General features: G+C 44.9%; 1 protein-coding gene across 1 annotated transcript in view; it reads left to right on the top strand.

The window, feature by feature from the left end:
* Window positions 1-22,589, top strand: part of cap2 (cyclase associated actin cytoskeleton regulatory protein 2) — a 60,019-nt gene that overhangs the window by 33,196 nt on the left and 4,234 nt on the right. Inside the window, exons 5-10 of the mRNA XM_083778650.1 lie at window positions 3,700-3,843; window positions 6,886-6,971; window positions 10,012-10,117; window positions 15,972-16,209; window positions 20,578-20,753; window positions 22,232-22,355. Coding sequence (XP_083634776.1) covers window positions 3,700-3,843; window positions 6,886-6,971; window positions 10,012-10,117; window positions 15,972-16,209; window positions 20,578-20,753; window positions 22,232-22,355 — 874 coding nt within the window. The remainder of the gene's footprint in view (window positions 1-3,699; window positions 3,844-6,885; window positions 6,972-10,011; window positions 10,118-15,971; window positions 16,210-20,577; window positions 20,754-22,231; window positions 22,356-22,589) is intronic.

The following is a 22,589-nucleotide window of genomic DNA, read 5'->3' as shown; positions in this document are numbered from 1 at the left end:
GGTACAGACTACAGTAGGGTATACTAGCAACATACAGTGGGTACAGACTACAGTAGGGTATACTAGCAACATACAGTGGGTACAGACTACAGTAGCGTATACTATACACTACAGCAACATACAGGACGTCCGTCGTCCCATGGTGCAGCCAGCATCATCAGCACCATGGCTTGCAATCACATCAGCTAACTGAGGTTGTCAACCCATTCTGGACGGGAACCCCTTTTGGTGTTTTAACCAAGCACTATGTTATACTTTAGCTATTGAAAAATAGCAGATCTACAAGCTCATAGTACGCCACAGAGTGGCGCGCTACGAGCATGTAGGTCTGCTATTATTTTTAAGCGTAAAAATGCGGCACAAATCTTTAATATATTCTTTCAGAGCCAACGTTTTTTATTTATTTTGACGTCAGGCTTAAATGGGTACTCTCCTCCACAGCACCGCTTCTAAATAAAGACACGCATGCACGCACACATGCACGCATGCACGCACGCACACAACAAACTGCAGAAAACCAACTGGATCAATTCCAGTCGCAATTTCACAATAATATGGTCGCACATAGCAACCGCTCACAGCTGCACACATCAAAATGAGAACACTTTACTGCAAATATGCTTTCACCAGGGAATCAAATTGCGTGTGTGTGTGCGTGTGCGTGCGTGCATGCGTGCGTGTACGTGCGTGTGATAGGTAAACTGTAAACAGTGCAGAAGTGCTATGCCTTACAAGGCCAGAGGGATTCTCCCAATGAAGCCAGGAATGTTTGTAAGAGAGAGAGAGAGAGACACAGAGAGAGACCTCCACTAATACTGGGATCTATATTGCAATGGAGAAACGCTAGAGCATAGTTGAGTTGGCTTCCTGAAGTGCCGTTACAGTCACTCCTTATAGATGTGAGATTGTGGGAGTCTTATTATTCTTATTATTATTGATAATAATATGGCAGTGTGTTTATTTAGCTATTTTAAGGCTCCGTTATTAAACCCCCTGTCGCTCCCGGTGGAGTTTAAAAGACCTGAGTCCGATCCAGCGCTCCTTACACTTTTCAAGATTTAATGTTCAAAAGGAAAAGAAATAGCAGATCTACAAGCTCGCAGGGTGGCACGAAGTGACACGCTGTGAGCTTGTAGATCCGCCGTAACGTAATCTCAGTGTAACTATACTCCACCGGCGCACGTCTTTTATATGCAGAGACAATGGTCCTGATTCTTCAACGTGTTTCCGCTGATATAATGACGTGACGCTAGCGGAAAGGCATTTACGTAGATTTCCCACATTAATTTGGAATTCATGAAAATGGCCGTGAACTTGACGCTCACGTAGGTTGGTCGGAAACTCCGTCAAATCATACGGGACGTCTTTAGGTGGCGGAGAAATTTGTGGAAGCATACAATTGCATATAGATTTATTCAGAAGGCTTTAGTCTTCATGCTGAATCAATAAATTGTTCCCAAATATCAGATAAAATATGTAGGCATGTGTCCCCAACATATTGGTCAATCAGCACATGAAGAAATTATAGCCTATATAATAAAAGCTGAGTGCACTTGTATGCCTAAATGCATGCATTCTAGGCAAGTTATAGCCTAGAGTCCCATACAGAAACTGCCCCTGCAGTGCAAGCCCGACACCTTTTTATTTATTTATTAGGATATTACTATAGCATGCGCAATTGCGCTTCTCACTTGACAGCTTTCTACTCGCAGTGCAACGCGCTGTGAGCTTGTAGATCGGCTCTCGCGCATGTTAAAAAACAAACTCACAATTATAATAAGAACATAGGCTTATCTGCATTCTGCACTGTACGAATCCAACATTGTTTAGTGTAGTAATGCCTGCAGTAGGCGGCAGGCCTATTGAAATTGTTTTGTTACGGAGCTCCTTGAGTCAGTTGACTGTCGGTCGGTGTGTGTGTGTGTGTGTGTGTGTGTGTGTGTGTGTGCAGGGTGTGTGTAGTGTGTGTGTGTTTGTGTGTGTGTGTGTGGGGGGGGGGGCAGACAGCAGCGTGCTGCCGATCCGATTCACATTGGAAAATGAATAGGGCTATATAGCCCTATATAAAAAATAGAAGACCACATTAGCCTAATGAATGGCATCAGCGTGTTTGAAAGTCGGCCAGTCATATCAGTTTTAAGCCAGCTCACCTCTACTCGCGCTTGTTCACAAACATGACGGACAGACTTTATAATAATGTATATTGATATTGATCACATGCATGGATGCCACACACAGAATAGTTTAACTCACTGGATAAACTCACTGGATTATAATTTCTTCAGACAAGAGGATCCCAGCCCAGGCCTACGAGGTATAGGCTTATAATTATTCACTTATGAATAATCTCTCTCTCTAGCTCTCTCTCAAAAGACGACTTTTGCATTGACATGATATATCCGATATTTTAAATATTGGATATGTTTTACCTCTGCAAAGGTGTGAGTGAGCACCCGCCTTGGTCCCAAACTTAATTAAATACATTATAATTATATTGCTTCAGCGGAGCAAGCACCGTTGTAAGCTTGGAAATCTTTTTATTTCCTTTGGTGTCCTTTGATGGTTTGTACATATATAGTAGCCTACAGTGGTAATATACAATGGTGCAAAAACGACATAACATAAAAGCCCTAACTGTCCTGCCCATGTGTAGAATTATTAAATGAATAGAGTGCGGGCTATATTCATAGCAGTGACCGCGGCTGTGATTTCTTTCCAGCAATCATTTTTGACAGACGGATCTCAAACTGCTGTCTGCTGAGTCATGCTTGAAGCCTTTTATGGTGCGATATGGGGCGTGGATCTATGCAGATGAGGTTGTCGGGTGCTTTTCCGATCACTTTACACCCGCTGCTTTCAGTATGACATACACCTGCGATACGCCTGCGTACCTGTGGTACACACCACTCTCTGAATAACACGTCATCTCAACGTAGCTTGATCGGACGGATAAATACGATATCTGTTTCCGCCACAGTGTAACGGTGGCGTATTTCTTTTTAATGAATTAGGACCTATGTGTGGAAGTTTACTGCCGATAGATCTGGCGAGGAAAAGAAAGGTTCATTCATATTATTGTAAAGTTGATTTTGCAAAAGATCTTCCTGGTTATAGGATGCCTCTCGGGCGTCTCCCTAGGGAGGTCCTCGAGGCACGTCCCACTAGGAGGAGACCCCGGGGCAGACCGAGGCGCTGTTGGAGGAAACACATTGACTCGCTGGCCTTGGAACGTCTCGGAATCCCCCAGGAGGAAGTCACTAATGTTGCTCTCAAGTCTGGAGCACTCTGCTGGCGCTGTTGCCCCCGTGACCTGACTACGGTTAAGCGGTTGAAGATTGATGGATGGATTTTCCAAGAGCTATGTGTTATCGTCGTGAATGTTAGGAATATTGTGTTGGCTTGTGCACGGCGATCACGTACGTCCAATGTTTAGTTTGAGAGTCAAGGGCCATTGCTGGGCCTGGCCCCGCCGGCCCAATGGCTAATCTGGCCCTGGACAAAAGCCAGTTTTCTTCTTTTCTTTGTCTTGGGTGAGCTTAACAACATGCCTTCTCTCCTGATAGGTGGAGCTTAACGACCTGTCCTCTCTCCTGATAGGTGGAGCTTAACGACCTGTCCTCTCTCCTGATAGGTGGAGCTTAACGACCTGTCCTCTGTCCTGATAGGTGGAGCTTAACGACCTGTCTTCTCTCCTGATAGGTGGAGCTTAACGACCTGCTGAAGCCCATCTCGGACCACATCCAGGAGATCCAGAGTTTCCGGGAGCATCACCGTGGGAGTGGCCTCTTCAACCACCTATCAGCTGTCAGCGAGAGCATCCCGGCGCTGGGGTGGCTCGCCGTGGTGAGGGAGCACGCACACACACGCACGCACGCACGCACGCACACACACACACATGCATACACACACGCACGGATACACACACACACACACACACACACACACACGCAAGCACGCACACGCACGCACTCACGGACGCACATGGACACACGCACCTGACATATTGTCACTCCAATACTTATTGTAATGATATTAAAACATTAGAAACATCATAATAAATGAAATAATAATATCTGGGATTTATATAGTGTTTTTCATAAGTACTCAAAGACCCTTTACATGTGTGGGGGCCAGGGGAGGGAACAAAGGAAAAGGACAACGTTTTTAGGAAAAATAAATAAAGATAACAATTAAAAGCAATACAACCGTACAAGTAACAAGTTAAAATCAAGTCCACTTGGAAAGGCTGGTCTAAACAGGTGGGTTTTCAGGCCGGCTTTGAAGGTAGGGAGGGAGGGAGGGGGTCTCTGATATATTTGGGGAGTGTATTCCAGATGGTGGGGGGCAGCCACAGAGAAGGCCCTGTCGCCCCAAGTTTTGAGCTTGGATCTTTTTGGGGACCTCAAGGAGGCCGGCGTCGCTGGATCAGTGTTGTTTTCGTCGACTATAACTTTTTTCACTGGCGAAAACTAAATGGAAACTACATGAAAACTAAGCTATGATGACTAAGGCCTCTTTTAGACGGCGACCATCTCCATATAACACGTCAAAGTCCCGTTGCGTTCTCATTTTTTCTTACCCTTTACACGAGAACGCACACGTTATGATATGATGTGCTATTATGCTATACTGTCGCTAGGTGGCGATAACGGGCTGCCAAATAGACAGGTCACCCCACGTACAAGAAGAAGACGCAAGCGGCGCAACACTGGGCGCGCCACGGGATGATATATATTTATTAAATAAACGCTGCTGCCGCGGCTGCCATCTATCACAAGGCTTTTTATTTGCATCATGGTTTTACATTCAACATCGCTGATGAGCATCACTTTGTAGGCGAGGAGGGAGGCTTGTTCAGGAACTCCATTATATCATAATGATATTGCTCTGCATCAATGTAATAAACATATGCGCTGTGAGCCAACGTGAGCCATGATGTCATAAGTTTTGCGGATTCACCGTTTTGCCTGTTTATATGGAGACCATAGGAAACGGCGTTCTGAAAGATTTCCACTCTGGGAGGCGGTTTCACTTCGTTGCGTTTTCACCTCCTGAGAACACGGTTCTCGTCTAAATGACAGCAGCAAACGATACTTTATTTTGACGTTTTATATGAACACCATCCTCGTGTAAATAGCACCTAAAACTAAGAATAAATATGTTGACAATTTGGTCAACAAATAAAAACTAGACTAAGATGCTAGGAAGGGACTAGTGGACAAGAGATCCACTATAAGTAATTTTAGACTTGGTCGCATGCTGAATATAGCCTATAGCCTATATGCTTTTTTCATAAAGTGTAAAATCAGCCATTACGACGGCATCAAGGCCCGCCAAAATAAATTTTAGTCGACTAAGTCAAATCTATACTAACACTAAAACATTCCAGGCGACTAAAATGTGACTAAAACTACAATATTCAAAAGACTAGGACTAAAACTAAAATCCAAATTTGCTGTAAAAAACAACACTGCTCTTGACCGCATCGAGGGGACGGGACGGGAACGTGTGGCTCGAGGAGGGCATTATTCTACTTATTAACCCTGTAAAACCTGGATTAATTTCTACTTGGGCTCTACACACCCTCCACCAACCTAGTCCCCATATATGGGGGACAAGGGGAGAGCAACGGACTTGAACTCATGCTTCCTTCATGCCTGAGTGTCCAAGTTGCTCCTTTGCACCTGACAGGGGGGAGTTTCCCTGGTTGGACGTAGCGCGTAGCTACGAGTTTGTAGATCTGCTATTTTTGAAAAACCGTGAAAATGTGTCGCAAATCTTTGAATATTATATTCTTTCAGAGCGAACGTTTTTAACTCAAATCTTTGCTTCTGGGAGGGCGTCCCTGGAACAGCACATTTTCAGATGGGGCCCGGGGGGTCGGCGGCCAATTACATTACATTAATCTTGGGGGTCCTTCACATGAAAATGTTTGAGAACGACATACATATTTTTAGAAGGCATTTGTAGAATTGACGTCAGGCCTAAATGGGTTAAAGATGTAATTTTCCTGCCGTGTCACACTGACTGGGACAGTCTGGGAGCCACGGGTTCAGCTGCACGTGTTGTTTGTTTACTTTAGTTGCGTGGTGACGCATATTGTCCTCCTGAAGAATCCTCCTTGACCTTGTAATGGGAATTTAAAGGGCTCCATTTCCGTCACCGCCAAACCGCTTATCCCTAAACTTCTTCGCCTTTTTTTTTACTATTTTGCAAAACGTTTGAATAGTTAAAATGGCCAGTCTACAAGCTCACAACGTGTCAATGTAGATTGGCTAGTTGAACTATTCAAAAATGTTTTTCAAAATAGTAAAAACAAAAAAAAGGCAAAGACGTTTAGGGATAAGGGGTTTAGCGGTGACGAAAATGGAGCCCTATGATGTTTGTGTAAGATGAACATCTACACTAATAGGTGAATATAGGAGGGGCCCCTCAAAAAGAGAGGAACATTTTTAAATCAAAATCATACCCATTACATTGACTTGTGAAACAAAACTAAAGTGGACATAATCACTCAGGTAACCAGTCAGAAACTATCCATGTGATTGTTGTTGTCTGTACTGTATAGGCTACTGACCCCGGTGTCAGTCAAATGTGTACTGTGTGTATCATGTTGTCTGTACTGTACTGACCCCACCAGCATCAGTCAAATTAATCTCCCTCTCGTCGGTCATAACCACTTCTAATCCACTCAGTTTGGGCGGAGAGGTTAAATTGACAAAATCAGTGTTTTGCCAACTATGGACTCTCCCACCTACAGTAGGCTACGACGCACGCGCGCACTCACGCACACACGCATGCACGCAGTAATTAACTAAATTGAGAAATTGCTCACGCTGAGGTCATGTACAGTAGACATATGAATGAGACCCCCCCCCCTCTCAGTGTCAGAGACCAGGCCCGTATGTGAAGGAGATGAACGACGCAGCTACGTTCTACACCAACAGAGTGCTGAAGGAGTACAAGGACACGTAAGTAAATATCGTACTGTTTTAAAGGTTGTTTTGTGGCTTTTGCCTTTATTTTATATGGAGGGACAGACAGTAGGCTGACAGGAAATGGGGAGAGAGATGGGGGGGGTGACATGCAGTAAAGGCCGTTGGGATCGGTAGTCGAACCCGTGGCACACTGCCAGACTGGATTACCAGCCAAGGTGCCTGGACCGCTAAGCCACGGCCCAGGCCAATATCGTACTGTTTTAACCTCAACGGGGACCTACTGTATAGTATTAACCAAAGTCGTCGTACCATTTGTCACCACACGTTTCACACCACAGTAAAAGAAAATCTTCTCCACATTTGACCCATCGCTTGGAGCGGTGAGCCATAGCCGGGAATCATTTGATTAGTTGATTTGACCCCCCCCAAATCAACATCATTTGATTTGGGGTGCCCAAAAGGTAGATCTACCAGCAGATCACAAAGGGCGTGCAGGTAGATCACATGACATGCCCCTAAAAATATATATATATAATTGTTGGCATCTGCCACTTGAATGAAGGTGACTTACGTCAGCTTAAATCCACAATGTAATGCTTTGTTTTCAAGAGTGTTGCGCACAGACCTCAGTAGCAATACAAAGTTATACGCAAAACAAAAATATACAATTAACAACAATACAATGCCCCCTCGGTACCCCCTCTATTTCCTATTTCAGGTGTGGTTGTCTAATATGTAAAGACAGCCACTATTCCAAAGGCCCCTCAGGTACATTTTTAAACATCTTTTAGCAATGGTATACATTCATTTTTTAGCGGGTAGATCTCGTTGAGCTGGTCATTTTGAAAGTAGCTCTCAAGTCTAAAAAGTGTGCTGGCACCTCTGCCCGGTCAATCGAACCCATTGATGCTGAGTGCCAAGCAGGGACTGACCACCCTGGATGTGTTGCTGGAGTCTCCACCAGAGCACTGGGCTGAGGGTGCCAGTTCCTTGGAACAAATGAGCATTTGTGCCTGTCGTAGACATGCGCAGAGCAAGTTCAGTCAGGGAACCTCAGTGCAGTTGCTGCCGGCCGTTAATTGGGTCCGCCTCAGCATCACACTCTCATTCACATGATTCACTCAGCCAATCACACACTTACTCCATCTTCCTACCGGCTACTTTAACCGGAGGTTTGCATTCCTCTGCCTGCTTCCTTTCTTGCTGCTGCTGTATCAGCGTGCTGCTGTATACAAACCTGCGCTCAATTCTACTGCTGCTGCCGTATCCAGGTGGGGCGAAATCCATTCGGGGCGGAGACGTAGGTCCCAGCGTATTATCTTCCGTCGTGGCTTATTATTCAATAGGTCGCTGTTTAAATATTAATTCGTCCCGACGGTTTAATAATTCGCCCCAACGGTTAATTTTCGTCGGGGCTATTTATGAATCCGTCGGCGTTCGCAACGCCTCCGTGATCCCCCAAGGGTCCACGGGGACCCCCCCCACCCCCCCAGGGGTTCACGGACGAGGGTCGGGCCATCCCTCCACGGAACCGGACCGGCGAGGCGCACGCGGTGGTGCGCCGATCCCCGGGCACGATGCGCACGTAAAAAGGCCTGCTACCCTGCAGGTTATCCACGGGGAAAGGCAGCATGCACCCTTTCGACGTATTAATTAATACGGCACGACGAGTTGTAATACGCCGACGAAAAATAAACCGTCAAGGCGAATTATTATCAAACCGCCGCGACCTATTATAAAATACGTCGCGAACGCCGACGGATTCATAAATAGCCCCGACGAAAATTAACCGTTGGGGCGAATTATTAAACCGTCGGGACGAATTAATATTTAAACAGCGACCTATTGAATAATAAGCCACGACGGAAGATAATACGCTGGGACCTACGTCTCCGCCCCGAATGGATTTCGCTGTCTCTCGCCGTATCAGCGTGCCGCTGTATACAAACCTGCTGCGCACCCACCTCCACCCCAGCTACCACCTGCCGTTTTGGATCTACTGTTTAGGTACGGGGGATTCGGAGTCCCTATGGCCGGGACTGATGCGCTTGATCTGAGTACCTAAAAAGCAGATCCAATACATCGCCAAACCATAATAAATATATATAATGTATATATTACATCCATCCTTGAGTTGTCCTGATTGAACACTTTCTGGACAGCAAGAATCTCCACCAGAGCCCCATTGCTCTAGCCTGGTTCCCAGCCTGATTCACTGTGTTCCGTCATTTGTTTTGTCAAGCGTTTTAGTGATTAATTATGCTAATTACATATGGCAGAAATGGATTCAGCACATAAAGATCATGTAGAAACAACATATTAAGCACAATTATTTATCAGAGTTATAGAGCGTCGCAGTCCTGCCCCCTTTCATGACGACGCCAGGCCCAGGAAATGAATCCCAATGCATTTTTCCCATAGACATTTCATAAAGTATTTATTTAAAGACCTTTTAAGCGTCGTAATATTTTGGACCAAACAAATAATTACCATGAAGACAAACATGTGTGTTGTAACCTGCCGTTTTTTTCTACTTTCTAATTCTTTGTTTGGCCCAAAACATTGTGTTTATTGTCATGATTTGTCACGACAAGAGTTGGCTTTGTCCGCGGCGTAAACTTCTTTAAATAAATACTTTCTGAAAAGTCTACGAGGAAAATTAACAGGGATTTATTTTCCGGGTCTCACGAGGGGGGCGGGACTGCGACGCCCTATAGCCAATGTCAGTGATTAATTATGCTAATTACTCAATTTCTGACTAAATGGTGACTCGTATCACTCAGCATATGGCAGAAATGGATTCAGCACATCAAAAACATATAGAAACAGCTTTTCCTCAAGAATGCCTACAGGCTTCAGTTTTGGCATTTCAGGACCGGCATACATGACCCGGCCTGGGAATCGAACCCCAGACCTCCCAGCTTCAGGGCGGACACTCTAACCACAAGGCCACTGTCTGCATGGCCACTAAGCTGGTCTGAGCTGAGTCTTAACCGGCCACGTATGCCCTCCATGTTGTCAGCCTGTATTTGAGCTATTATGATGAATTGACTGCTCCCCCTGTCTCTTAAAGGGACAGACGCCACGTGGACTGGGTTCATTCCTACCTGAACATCTGGAATGAGATGCAGGTCTACATCAAACAGCACCACACTACTGGAGTGGAGTGGTACAGGACGGTGAGTACACGCACACACGCGCACACACACACACACACACACACACACACACACACACACTACTGGAGTGGAATGGTGCACTACGGTGAGTGCACGCACACACACACACACACACACACACACACACACGCACGCACACACACGCAAACACACACTCAGCATACATCACTAGTTATACAATAACGCATCATCATCATCGTTGTTGGCGGGTACAGGCTTTAGTTCCGACAAACTATTGATCGGAGAGAGAGAGAGAGAGAGAGAGAGAGAGAGAGAGAGAGAGAGAGAGAGAGAAGGGGAGAGACATGCAGCAAAGGTTAGAGAGAGAGAGCGGAAGTACCTTCCTAAAAACACCGGCACAACGCTCCACACGTTCCACTCTTCTCCCTTCTGGCTCCAAAACTATGGAATGCACTTCCCATTGCAATCAGAACTGAAGCCTCACTACCAATCTCAACTATGGAATGCACTTCCCATGCATTGCAATCAGAACTGCAGATTCACTCCCAATCTTCCGCCGTAGTCTGAAAACCCACTCCATCATGGCCCGTAGCACTAGCCCTTAGATAGCACTTTATGTAGACTTAGATAGCATTTTATACAGACTTATAGCATGTCACGTAGACAGCACTAGAATTGCATTTTATGTAGTCATAGCACCTCACAGTACATATGTATAGTATAGTATAATTATATATAGTATGTATAGTTTATATGTATAGTTTCATTATATAGATATTCCACTGTTACGTTCTTAACTTATGCATGTTTCATGATAACTACTTTTTATGTATGTGATGTATTGCTATGCTTTTAGTTTTTTTGCTTATTGTAAATCGCTCTGGATTAAGAGCGTCTGCTAAATGCGGATGCCAAAATTGTAAATTGTAATAGAGAGAGAGAGAAGGGGAGAGACATGCAGCATAGGCATGAACAGGACTCGAACACGCGGCACGCTGCCAGGCCAGAGCCTATATGTGACATGCGCCTGGACCGCTATAGGCCAGCGGGCACCCCTAGTACATTTAACGTATTAAGAAGGATCTGAACGTGCGTGCGTGCCTTTGTTCCAAACCATACAGATTGATGCAGCTGCCCAACAACTGTGGGGCGCGCGCATGTGTGTGCATGTGTTCACCTCCACATGTGAGGAAACCTGATAACTTGCGGTGACCTGTCTGTGTGTCAGCTGTCACTCCTGCTGTTATGGTGTTGAAGTGTGTGTGTGTGTGTGTGTGTGTGTGTGTGTGTGTGTGTGTGTGTGCGTGCGTGCGTGCGTGCGTGCGTGCGTGCGTGCGTGCGTGCGTGCGTGCGTGCGTGCGTGCGTGCGTGCGTGCGTGCGTGCGTGCGTGCGTGCATATGTGCATGCGTGCGTGCGTGCGTGCATATGTGCGTGCGTGCATGTGTGTGAACCCCTCCCTGAACAGCAGCTGACTGGTGGGGTGGTTGTTTTTTTGTTTTGGGGTGGGGGGTGTTAAGTTACCGTCAGAGTACATGTGTCGTTGACACAGGACCTTTGTTTGGGGGGGGCGGGGGGGAGCTAATCTGAAGAAAAAACTCCATTCAAGTCCACCCTGAGTTCCACCTGTTACTTACACACACACACACACACAGACAGACACACACACACACACACACACACACACGCACACGCACACACACACACGTACACACACACACACACACACACACACACACACACACACACGCACTCCAGACGCTGTCACAGTTTCAGCTTTAAAGTGTAGAGCTGTACCCTTGACCCCGTGACCCCAGACACATGTCCTATACACGTCACTGTTACTGAACTGGTGTGTGTGTGTGTGTGTGTGTGTGCGTGCGTGCGTGTGTGTGTGTGTGTGTGTGGTGCGTGCGTGCGTGCGTGCGTGCGTGCGTGCGTGCGTGCGTGCGTGTGTGTGCGTGTGTGTGTGTGCGTGTGTGTAAAGCCACAACCTCTGAGTGTACATGCGTGCGTGAGCTGCTGCGCGCGTGTACGTGCGTGTGTGGCCAACTGCATTTAGCAGCTGTGCTGCCAGTTGTGAGTTTATCAAACAGACAAAAGACAAAAGTGGAATGAAATATTTATATCAATTGGTTGAATAGGCTCTCCAGCCGTGCTGAAATGGGCACGACAGACAGCACACCTGGCCGTTAATAGAAGATTTGAGAAGTATTAATCACATTAGAAATCAGTTGTGCTGATTAGACAGAGTTTTGTCAGAGCAGCAGCAAAATTGGCTCAGGAATGGAACAAAGAAACAAAACAATTCAAAGAATGAATTACATTGTCGTCCTGTGTTGATAGCTGAATAGGATGGGGCAGGTCTACGCTCCTGTATTTTAACCAGTTATTAATCAGTTATTATGGTGATACTTGGAGAGCTAGACATTTTCTGTGGTGGTACTTGTTGGTACTTAAAGGGCGACTGTGGCTCAGGAGGTAGAGCAGGTCCAATGATCCCTGGGTCGGTGGTTCGAATCCCGGCTCCTCCTGTCCACATGTCGAAGTGTCCTTGGGCAAGACACTGAACCCTACGCTGCCTCCAATGAGTTGGTCGGTGTGAGCTCGCCACCGGTGGTGTGTGAATGTGGGAAGTGAGGACGCTGGCGTCGACTGTTCGCCGCTTCACCTCCCAATGAATGAACCATTGTAAAGCACTTTGAGTTTGAGCACTTGGAAAAGCGCTCATTATTATTGGTATAAAAAGGTTGAAACTGATTTAGACAGATGCCAGGTTCATGTGTTGACCTGGCATCCTCCTACAGTGTTTCCATCATCTTTAGACCAGGGGTGCACACACCTTTTGGACTTAAGTAGTAGTAAGTAAGCCTTGGCGAGCCATGAGTTTGCAGCCACTTATTACTTGAGTTGCTATTAAATGCCTTGATGTCAATATTCCAACATAGGCCTAATATTGCCTATCAATTGGTTATTAAACTCCTCTGCCGTCTCACATTTTGTTTTAAAATCATGCTAATTTTAGTCATTGGTGGTTTGGCCAACTTGGTGCCCTAGCATAGGGGATTGTTAAAGTGCAAAATCAAAATAAGGACAGTCAAAGTTCACGGTCCGAGAAGCAATGTGGGACAGGGTCTCACTGATGCCAGTCAGTCACAATGTGGGACAGGGTCTAAATTTGAACACTGCATGCCAGTCAGTCACAATGTGGGACAGGGTCTCAATTTGAACACTGATGCCAGTCAGTCACAATGTAGGACAGGGTCTCAATTTGTGGGACACCTGAAAGGTCTTGGAAATTGTCACGTTCTGTGACGTGTTATGTTTTCTTGTGTACCCTGTTCTTGGCTTTTGTTATTGTTTTACCTTTCTGTGATTTTGATGTTTTGTATTTTCCTCGTTTCTTAGTTGCAGTTTTGCCTTACACTGTGAACCTTTATTTTGTAGTCATGTTTTGTGCTTTCCTGCCTGCCCCTGTAGTTCTGTTCCTGTCTTGTCTCACTAGTCCTGTGATTGCTAATGTTTCCACCTGTGTCCCCTTAATTCCCCAGCCTATCCCAGTGTTGATTGTCAGTGGTGTTCACCTGTGTCTAGTTATCCCATGTCTATAAGTTTGCCCTTGTGTGTTCAGTTCCTTGTTTGTTCGTAAAATGTTGTCAGTGGTTTTTTGTTCCTAGTGATTTCCATGTTCCTAGTGTTTTGCCTTGCTCCTAGTTTCCCCTTGTTTTCCTCGTACATATGTAGTGTATGTTCCTGATTTTTGGTTCATAAACCCCCCTTGTATTCGACCTGCCTGTCCTCTGCCTTTTTCTGCGCTTGGGTCCAACACCTGCCTGTCCTGAACCGTGACAGAAATGAGGGACACAGAAAGGGGGACATCTGGTCCCCCTTTGCATTGGACATTCCCTCATTTCCAAGACTTTAGTGTTTTACATCATATTGTTTCGACCAGCTGTGCCCTAAAAAAAAGTTATTTTGGTAGCATGCTAAAAAATAGCAGATCTACAAGCTTGTACACTAGACTATTACGATATTTAGTCGACTTATTTTATTTAGCGAATGCAAAGTCCTTAAGCCAAGCGGTTGCCTCCTGGTCTGCTGTGTGCAGGGCCGGATCTACCATATGGGCACTTTGGGCACGTGCCCAGGGGCCCTTGGGCACCAGGGGCCCCTCACAGAAAATGTCCCTGCTAATCCGAATGAAATGTGTCTAAAAAGATTAGTGTTTTATTGTTGCATTTGTTGGTGAGAAGGGCAGCTGAAAAGTGAAAATTGTGTGTGTAAAGCAGCAACAAAGCGCTAGATTGGCTGTCACTCGGGGGGGGGGGGGGGGGGGGGGTAGGCGACCGGAAATAGGCCAATATAACGGCATAAAACCGCCCCAAAACGGCTCCAAAAAACAACAAAAATGTTGCGCGCGGGTGAAGGGGGGGGGGCCTTCGAGCTTCAGTGCCCAGGGGCCCTCAGAGGTGTTAATCCGGCCCTGGCTCTGTGGAGGGTAATTAATCCTCCTTCCAGTCTTTGGAGAGGACAAACTTCTATGATGTGCTTCATAGTTTGCTCCTCACCACACACAGTGGGCTTGGGCTACTGCCCCATTTGTGGAGGCTGGCCAAGCAGGGGCCATGTCCAGTCCTGAATCTATTGAGCATAGACCACTGTCTCCTTGGGAGGGTGGCACCAGGGACCTGTTGGTTGGGGTCTGACACCAGGTGTTTGTTTGGGACCTCATTGGACTCCCATTCCCTTTTCCAAGCTGATTTGATGGTGAAGTCAGCTGATGGGGTTAGTCGACTAAAACTAGACTAACACTAGAACATTTCAGATGACTAAAATGATGACTAAAATTTGGACTCAAAAGACCATCATGACTAAATCCAAATCCTCTGTCTTTGTTTCTACTCCCTCTGGGCACACTTTAGCGGACAGCCGCGGACAGAAGAAGCTGGATGGAATGGAAGCTCCACCTCTGGCAGTCAGCCAGCCGCTTCTTTTCCATCCACCAGCTGTCTAAAAACTCGGAAAAACACAGCTTCTTCTGTCCTCGGCTGTCTGCTAAAGTGTGCCCAGAGAGACTGAGTGCAACGAGCTGACACATCTGCTGTCCATTACTCCCTCTGCTGGCCGGATCTGTCCTGGCACCCTGGCTTTGTTGGGTTCAATTTACAATTTTTGCATTTAGCAGAGTGAAGGCCTATTCATAGTCTGGATTTTCGGTGATGAGGTGACCACCACTCCGGTGGTGAGCTGACCACCGGAGCTGAAATAACATTGAGTGGTGGTGAGTAAAAACAGAGAGAAGGGCTGGAGCGGTGGCGGTGGTTTGCTCTTCACCGCGGCTTGTGACGTCATGTTGTAGTTCGGTGGTCACCTCACCACCGAAAATCCAGTATATGTATGAGCCTTAAACTGACGCTCTTAATCCAGAGCAACACAATGATACTGCACAATTATACTCTTGGTACTTTACGTAGGCTACATTTTGATGGCAAAACTTTGACTAAAACCGAGACTAAATATATTGACAATTCCGTCATTAATGTGAGAAAAGAAAATCACACTTGTCATACATCATCATTTAAAGTCATGTTATGTTTGGTTGCAGATCTACAAGTTTGTAGAGCTTGTAGATCTGCTATTTTCAGCATGTAACCAAGTCTAAAAGAATCAGGCCTAAGTTTTCATCAAGGCCCGCCAAAACTAAAATCTTAAATACGATATTTAGTCGACTAAAACTAGACTAACACTAAAACATTTCAGATGACTAAAATATATGACTGAAACTAAATAAAAAATCTGACTCAAAAGACCATGACTAAAACTAAATCCAAATCCTCTGTTTCTACTGAACCACTCTCTCTCTCTCTCTATCTCTCTCTCTCTCTCGCCCCTCAGGGTCCCGTTGCTCCCCAGTCTCTGTGTGACGAGGCCGACACCCCCAGCGCTCCTTCGTGCCCTGCCCCTCCTCCTCCCCCCCCTCCCCCTCCTCCTCCTCCTCCCCCCGGCCCACCTCCGGTGTTCGCGGAGGAGGATGGTGGTGACGCCTCCCGGCCAGGAGAGGGCGGTAGCGCGCCAGCGCCGCCGCATTCCGCCCTGTTCGCCCAGCTCAACCGCGGCATGGACATCACGAAAGGTGGGTGGGCGTGGCATATATCCAAGATGTCCGACTATAGCCTCACGTAGCCCAGGCTTCAATCTGCCTTTGCAATGCATATTTGCCCCCAGGCAGATTTGAGCCTGGCCCCTCTTAATGCATATTTTCCCCCAGGCAGATTTGAGCCTGGCCCCTCTCAATGCATATTTGCCCCCAGGCAGATTTGAGCCTGGCCCCTCTCAATGCATATTTGCCTCAGGCAGATTTGAGCCTGGCCCCTCTCAATGCATATTTGCCCCCAGGCAGATTTGAGCCTGGCCCCTCTCAATGCATATTTGCCCCCAGGCAGATTTGAGCCTGGCCCCTCTCAATGCATATTTGCCCCAGGCAGATTGAGTCTTTGATTGATGCCTGACAAAGAACTCCATATATGCGCATAAAAGGGACCCAGACATAATATCTGGGTGGGGGCATTCATTTCCAACTTGCATCGCTCCAATTAGGCCAGTGCCCAACGGGCACCGCTGTAGAGGCTCCAACGCATAATATCTGAGGTGGGGCATGCATTTCCAACTGGTATCGTTCCAAGTGTCGAGGCCCCACGGGCACGCGTGGATCTATTTTGCGTCCGATCATAGGCATGGTAACGCCCGCCTGTCTCTGATTGGCCTACCGACACTGCCCATCTTGGCTGTCCTCCGAGGTGAATATATAGCTATGCTGGATAGTCTGATGCAAGGTTACTCCATGGTGGGAAATAAATTAATAGTATGGTATGATACAAGTAACTGTAACTTGTTACTAGTTGCGCAAGCAGAGCGCGCAAGTAATAATTTCGCCCGGTCTTCATTCACCGTGACAGCCAACCCGCCATTTGATGTGTATGCAAAAAAAAACAGCAAATCCGTGCCTGGTTTGCTGGGACCAGATTACATAAACCATATGTCTTACGTCATCATTTAGAACTAGTCATACGTATACTATATACATAATCAGTAAAATAAAATAGCAAATTGTGCCTGATCTGCTTGGACCAGAGTACGTGGTGTGTATATGTATGACTAGCTCTCAATGATGACGTAAGAAATATGGTCATTTATGTAATCTGGTCCCAGCAAACCAGGCACAAATCTGCTGTTTTATTTGCATACGCATCAAATGGCGGGTTGGCTGTCACGGTTTTTGGCGCAAAGTAACCACAGTACACCGCTAATCAACTTACAACTACATACTCTATATAGTATATGTATATGTATACGTATGTCTTACGTCATCATTTAGAGCTAGTCATACGTATACTATATACATAATCAGTAAAATAAAATAGCAAATTGTGCCTGATCTGCTGGGACCAGAGTACGTGGTGTGTATATGTATGACTAGCTCTCAATGATGACGTAAGAAATATGGTCATTTATGTAATCTGGTCCCAGCAAACCAGGCACAAATCTGCTGTTTTATTTTCATACGCATCAAATGGCGGGTTGGCTGTCACGGTTTTTGGCGCAAAGTAACCACAGTATACCGCTAATCAACTTACAATGACATACTCTATATAGTATATGTATATGTATACGTATGTCTTACGTCATCATTTAGAGCTAGTCATACGTATACATAATCAGTAAAATAAAATAGCAAATTGTGCCTGATCTGCTGGGACCAGAGTATGTGGTGTGTATATGTATGACTAGCTCTCAATGATGACGTAAGAAATATGGTCATTTATGTAATCTGGTCCCAGCAAACCAGGCACAAATCTGCAGTTTTATTTGCATACGCATCAAATGGCGGGTTGTCTGTCACGGTTTTTGGCGCAAAGTAACCACAGTATACCACTAATCAACTTACAGCTACATAATCTACATAGTATATGTATATACGTCACCTTCATGTCAAGATTAGGCTTTAAACAATTAAATACAAATCCAACTACAGATTACGGAAGTATTTTAGATCATGTATATTTTAACAAATGTGAAAGTATTATTACAGAAATTGAAGTTAGAGACACCTATTACTCTGATCATGATTTAGTATTAATATCACAATATTCCAAGATGAAATACATTTAAAACAATTGACAATTTAGAATAAATAATAGAATACTGTATAACATATTTTAATTCAGTTTATATACTTTTTTTTTCATCACATATCAATGATTTATTTTTCTTTAAAAAACTAAAAAGGGATCCAGAATATATCTACATCGATAAAACTGTATTTCTTATATAGATAGAAACTTGAACCATACTTAATAATACTAGGTGTTTATATGCATAAAGTAGGTAGGTAGCAAATAGTTACACCTAATAATTAGACATTTCAAACGTTCCTTCACAGAGATACTGAGATTTGACAGTTGACAGCGGTCGAAAGTACTTGCGCGCTCTGCTTGCGCACTAGTTGGCCATTTATGGCCTACTAGTGTGCAACAAGCAAGTATGCACTCGACAGAGTGCAGTTCTAGTTACTTTTATTTTTGTAGAAGAGGCAAAGTAATATTTTTTTATGCCGTTTGCTTTGATGGAATAATTCATTGAACGCCGTAATATTTTGATTTGGGTGTGTTCTAAATAAAGTGTTTGTGTTGATTATTGCGTAATGGTGTAAAACTTGAAACATTATTGTAGCCTACTGTAAAATTGTCTCTTTTCCCTTCATCTTTAGTATTCTTTTTAGTATAACAGTGTTAGTTTACTATAATTAGATTAATACACGAGAATCAACACTAACACTTTATTTATAACAACCCAAATCAAATCATAGTACATCGTATGTGTTCAATCAATTATTCGATCAAAGCAAACAATATTTGTTTGCCTCTTCTAGCGCATGCCAAGCTGTCATTCTCTTGTATTATTTATTCAAATCATTTCCCACCACGGAGTAACCTCGCGTCTCGGAGGACAGTCAAGACGGGCAGGGTCGGTAGGCCAATCAGAGGCAGGCGGGGCGTTACCAAGTCTATGCTCGGACGCAAAATAGATTCACGCGTGTGCTCCAGGGGCACCGCTCCAGTTACTTGCGGCAAGCAGAGCGTGCAGGTACTGTAATCGGCTGCGTATCGGCTGCGTGCGTCTTAGAGTATATACGAATAGAGACGGCACCCGGAGGAAACCCTGAGGCGAAATGGACATAGTGTGCCGAATTTGGTATTGCAGTTTGGACCCAAACACATGAACACGCTGGTCCGTTGACTATCATTGCACACGTTCATGATGACGCGTGGACACTGTTTCAATTCGTGAACGCACGTGAACGCGTGCAATGATTGTCAACGGCCCAGCGCGTTCATGTGTTTGGTTCCAATCCATCCCAGAATGCATTCTGTTCCTACCCGGAAGGAGGAGTGAAATCGCCTCATGCGCTTTTGAGAAACTTAATGCAAGTGGATGGGAGAAGAACTCGGGTGCCGTCTCTATTAATATATACTCTGAGTCTAAGGTGTGCGTATGTCGGTGTTGTCCGTTGGCCAATGGAGGACCACCATTCTTGATTATGTAACCAAGGCACGTGGGTAAGAATGGTGGTCGCTTATTGGCTGTTGATGGTGACGTAACTAAGGTACAAGGTACAAGGTTGGTATAAGGTCAATAACGGGTCTAAAGGGTTTAGAACAGCAGTTGTAACAGACATTATTTAGTAGCAGTACTTGTGCGCTCTGCTTGTGCACAAGTAGGCCATGTATGGCTTCCTTATGTGTGCAAGGCGCAAGTTAGCACCTCGACAGAGTGCATAGTTGTATATAAAATGTGTCCGTGTAACATCTCCATATTGAAGGGTGTTCCACCGTCCACTAAGGGGCAGTATTTTTTAGGGTATGGTTTGGCTGAGCTAAGAGTCAGCCATTGTTATTTAGGTCAGTGTGACGGCTGATATGGTTCCCGTTTCGCATTTGAGTAAATGGTACGCTGTTACTGGCCAGTCGCTGTGATTGACAGCCTACACCTAAACCTAACCCTAAAACTATACCTAAACCTAACCCTAACCTCAGTAAAACTATACCTAAACGTAGCCCCTAACCCTAACCTCAGTAAAACTATACCTAAACCTAACCTCAGTAAACTATACCTAAACCTAACCTCAGTAAAACTAACGCAGTGGCGCGGGGGCGTTTCCAAGAACCTGAATGTGAAACGAATACCCTATGAGCGTGACGGTGGTTGGAAGTTATTCACTTTACTATTGTAAGTTTATCTTCTTTTGTGCTTTTATGAAACTTTGTTGTAGTTGTTGTTACTTTATTTAGTTTACACTCCTTTGTAAGGAATACAGTCTACTTATCCATTTATATGAGAGAATCAGCCTACTTATTTTATTGTTTGTTTGTATTTACTGTATTAAAAACTGATGATTGACATTGAGGAGTGCATTTCTTCACCTATTATGTGTCCCGTCCAGGTCTGAAACATGTCTCAGAGCAACAGCAGACCCATAAGAACCCCGGCCTGCTGCGCTCCCAGACGGGCCCACCGTCGTCGTCCTCCTCCTCCTCTGCCAAAAACACCCCCAGAGGCAAAGCCCTCCCGCAGAAAAGACCCCCGCTGTTGGAGCTGGACGGGAAGAAGTGGAGAGTGGTATTGTATTTTTTGTATTTTGTATTTATTTATTCAGCACAGTATAAAAACAACACAGTGAACATATAAATATAAGAAGGGTAGAGTGCTAGGCTGAGGCAAAAAAGCCTAAGGGGCTTATACGAGGCCTCTACCTATTAAATTATAATGAAACATTGTACATGAGTTGTAGAAAATCCAGAAAACATGATTGCAGTATATAAAACATGAACAAAACAACAAAACAAAAACACAACAAGAACATGATTGGAATTTTTGGTTATTTACATGATTAGAGAAAAGAATAGATGATACAAAGAAATATAATTAAGTGATCTGGTCAATTAAGTCGATCCTAAACTTATGTTTGAATTTTTTTTAATGAAGTAGAATTTTATGAGATTGCTGTATAGGTGTTCCATAGCTGGGCCCCCCTGTATCGGATGGAGAACTGACACAGACCAGTAAGGAACTTGTAACGTTGCATCGTTGCATCATCACAGATACATGAAGAAATCCCCAGTTTCTCATTGACTGGGGTGACCCCGGCTTTCTCATTGGCCGTGTGATCCTTGGTTTCTCAGTGGCCGCATGGGTAATCCCTGGTTTCTCATTGGCTGTGTGCTACGTACGTTGCACTCCGACCTTATACACTTTTAATATTTTAACTTGAATAAGCAATGGATGAACTAAACTAAATGTTTCTCTGAATCAATTGTATTCCAATGCTGACCTATGAAAATGACAATGACTGAACAAATTATCTATCTTTGCATTTGTTGCCTAGAGTTTAATACCCTGATTTTGTGTTGTTTTCGTTGTGTTTTTCAGTTAGTTTTTTTGTTTTTCTTCTCTGTTATGTTTCAACGCCATGCCAAACATAATCATCATACTATAATTCTAACAATGTCTGAGTGTGTGTGTGTGTGTGTGTGTGTGTGTGTGTGTGTGTGTGTGTGTGTGTGTGTGTGTGTGTGTGTGTCACTGTGACTGCCGTAACCCCTCAATGCCTGCACCAATCACTCCCACTTTTCACACAGGCATTGACCACATGAATATGGAGGGCGTAACGAAGCCCCCTTGACACATTAATGATTATTAATGAATGTATTAGTCAATTACAAACGCAACGGGTAAGGGCTAGTGAGAATAATGTACCTTTGTCCAGGTAGCCATGCCAGAGAGAATTAAATAGGCATGACCGGTGCCTAGTAAATCATTAATCCAACCTCACGCTAATCAAAACACTGATTGCATCACTAGTAGGTCCCGTTTGGCCTCCGCAGAGCCGGGAGGCTCGATTAGTTTCACTTTCAGCCAAAACAACAAGCCCGCCTCTTCTTCGCTCTTGTTGCTGGCATCTACCACCCTCTGGCGTCGAAAGAGTTAATTGTTTTGTAATGTTTGTGCATTGTGTATACTTTAGGACCCTCTCGAAAACGAGATACTGTATTCTCAAGGGCTTATTATTATTCCTAATAAATAATTTCAATGTGCAGGAGAACTTTGAGCAGAAGCAGGACCTGGAGATCTCGGACACGGAGCTCAGGCAGGTGGTTTACATCTTCAACTGTAACAGCTGTACTGTCACGGTCAAGGGCAAGATCAACTCCATCATCGTAGGTGAGTGTTACGTGCCACGTAGCGTAGGAATGCTCTGTATTCCTCCCCTGTCTCTCCTTCCCTCTTGTTACCGACCACAGTCTAGGGGCTTCTCAATCGCCCGTAACATATCAAAGAGAGGACAGACACCGCGTATGCAATAAGAACATTGGTTTAATGTCAGTAAAGAGAATAGTTACAACGTTCGTTTTCTCACTTAGAATGGCTCAACAACAAATGCTGGAAGTTAACGTA

Source organism: Protomyctophum parallelum (genome assembly GCF_964188405.1).
Source record: "Protomyctophum parallelum genome assembly, chromosome: 1".
NCBI classification, from domain to species: domain Eukaryota; kingdom Metazoa; phylum Chordata; class Actinopteri; order Myctophiformes; family Myctophidae; genus Protomyctophum; species Protomyctophum parallelum.
This window is presented reverse-complemented; position numbering and strand designations above follow the sequence as displayed.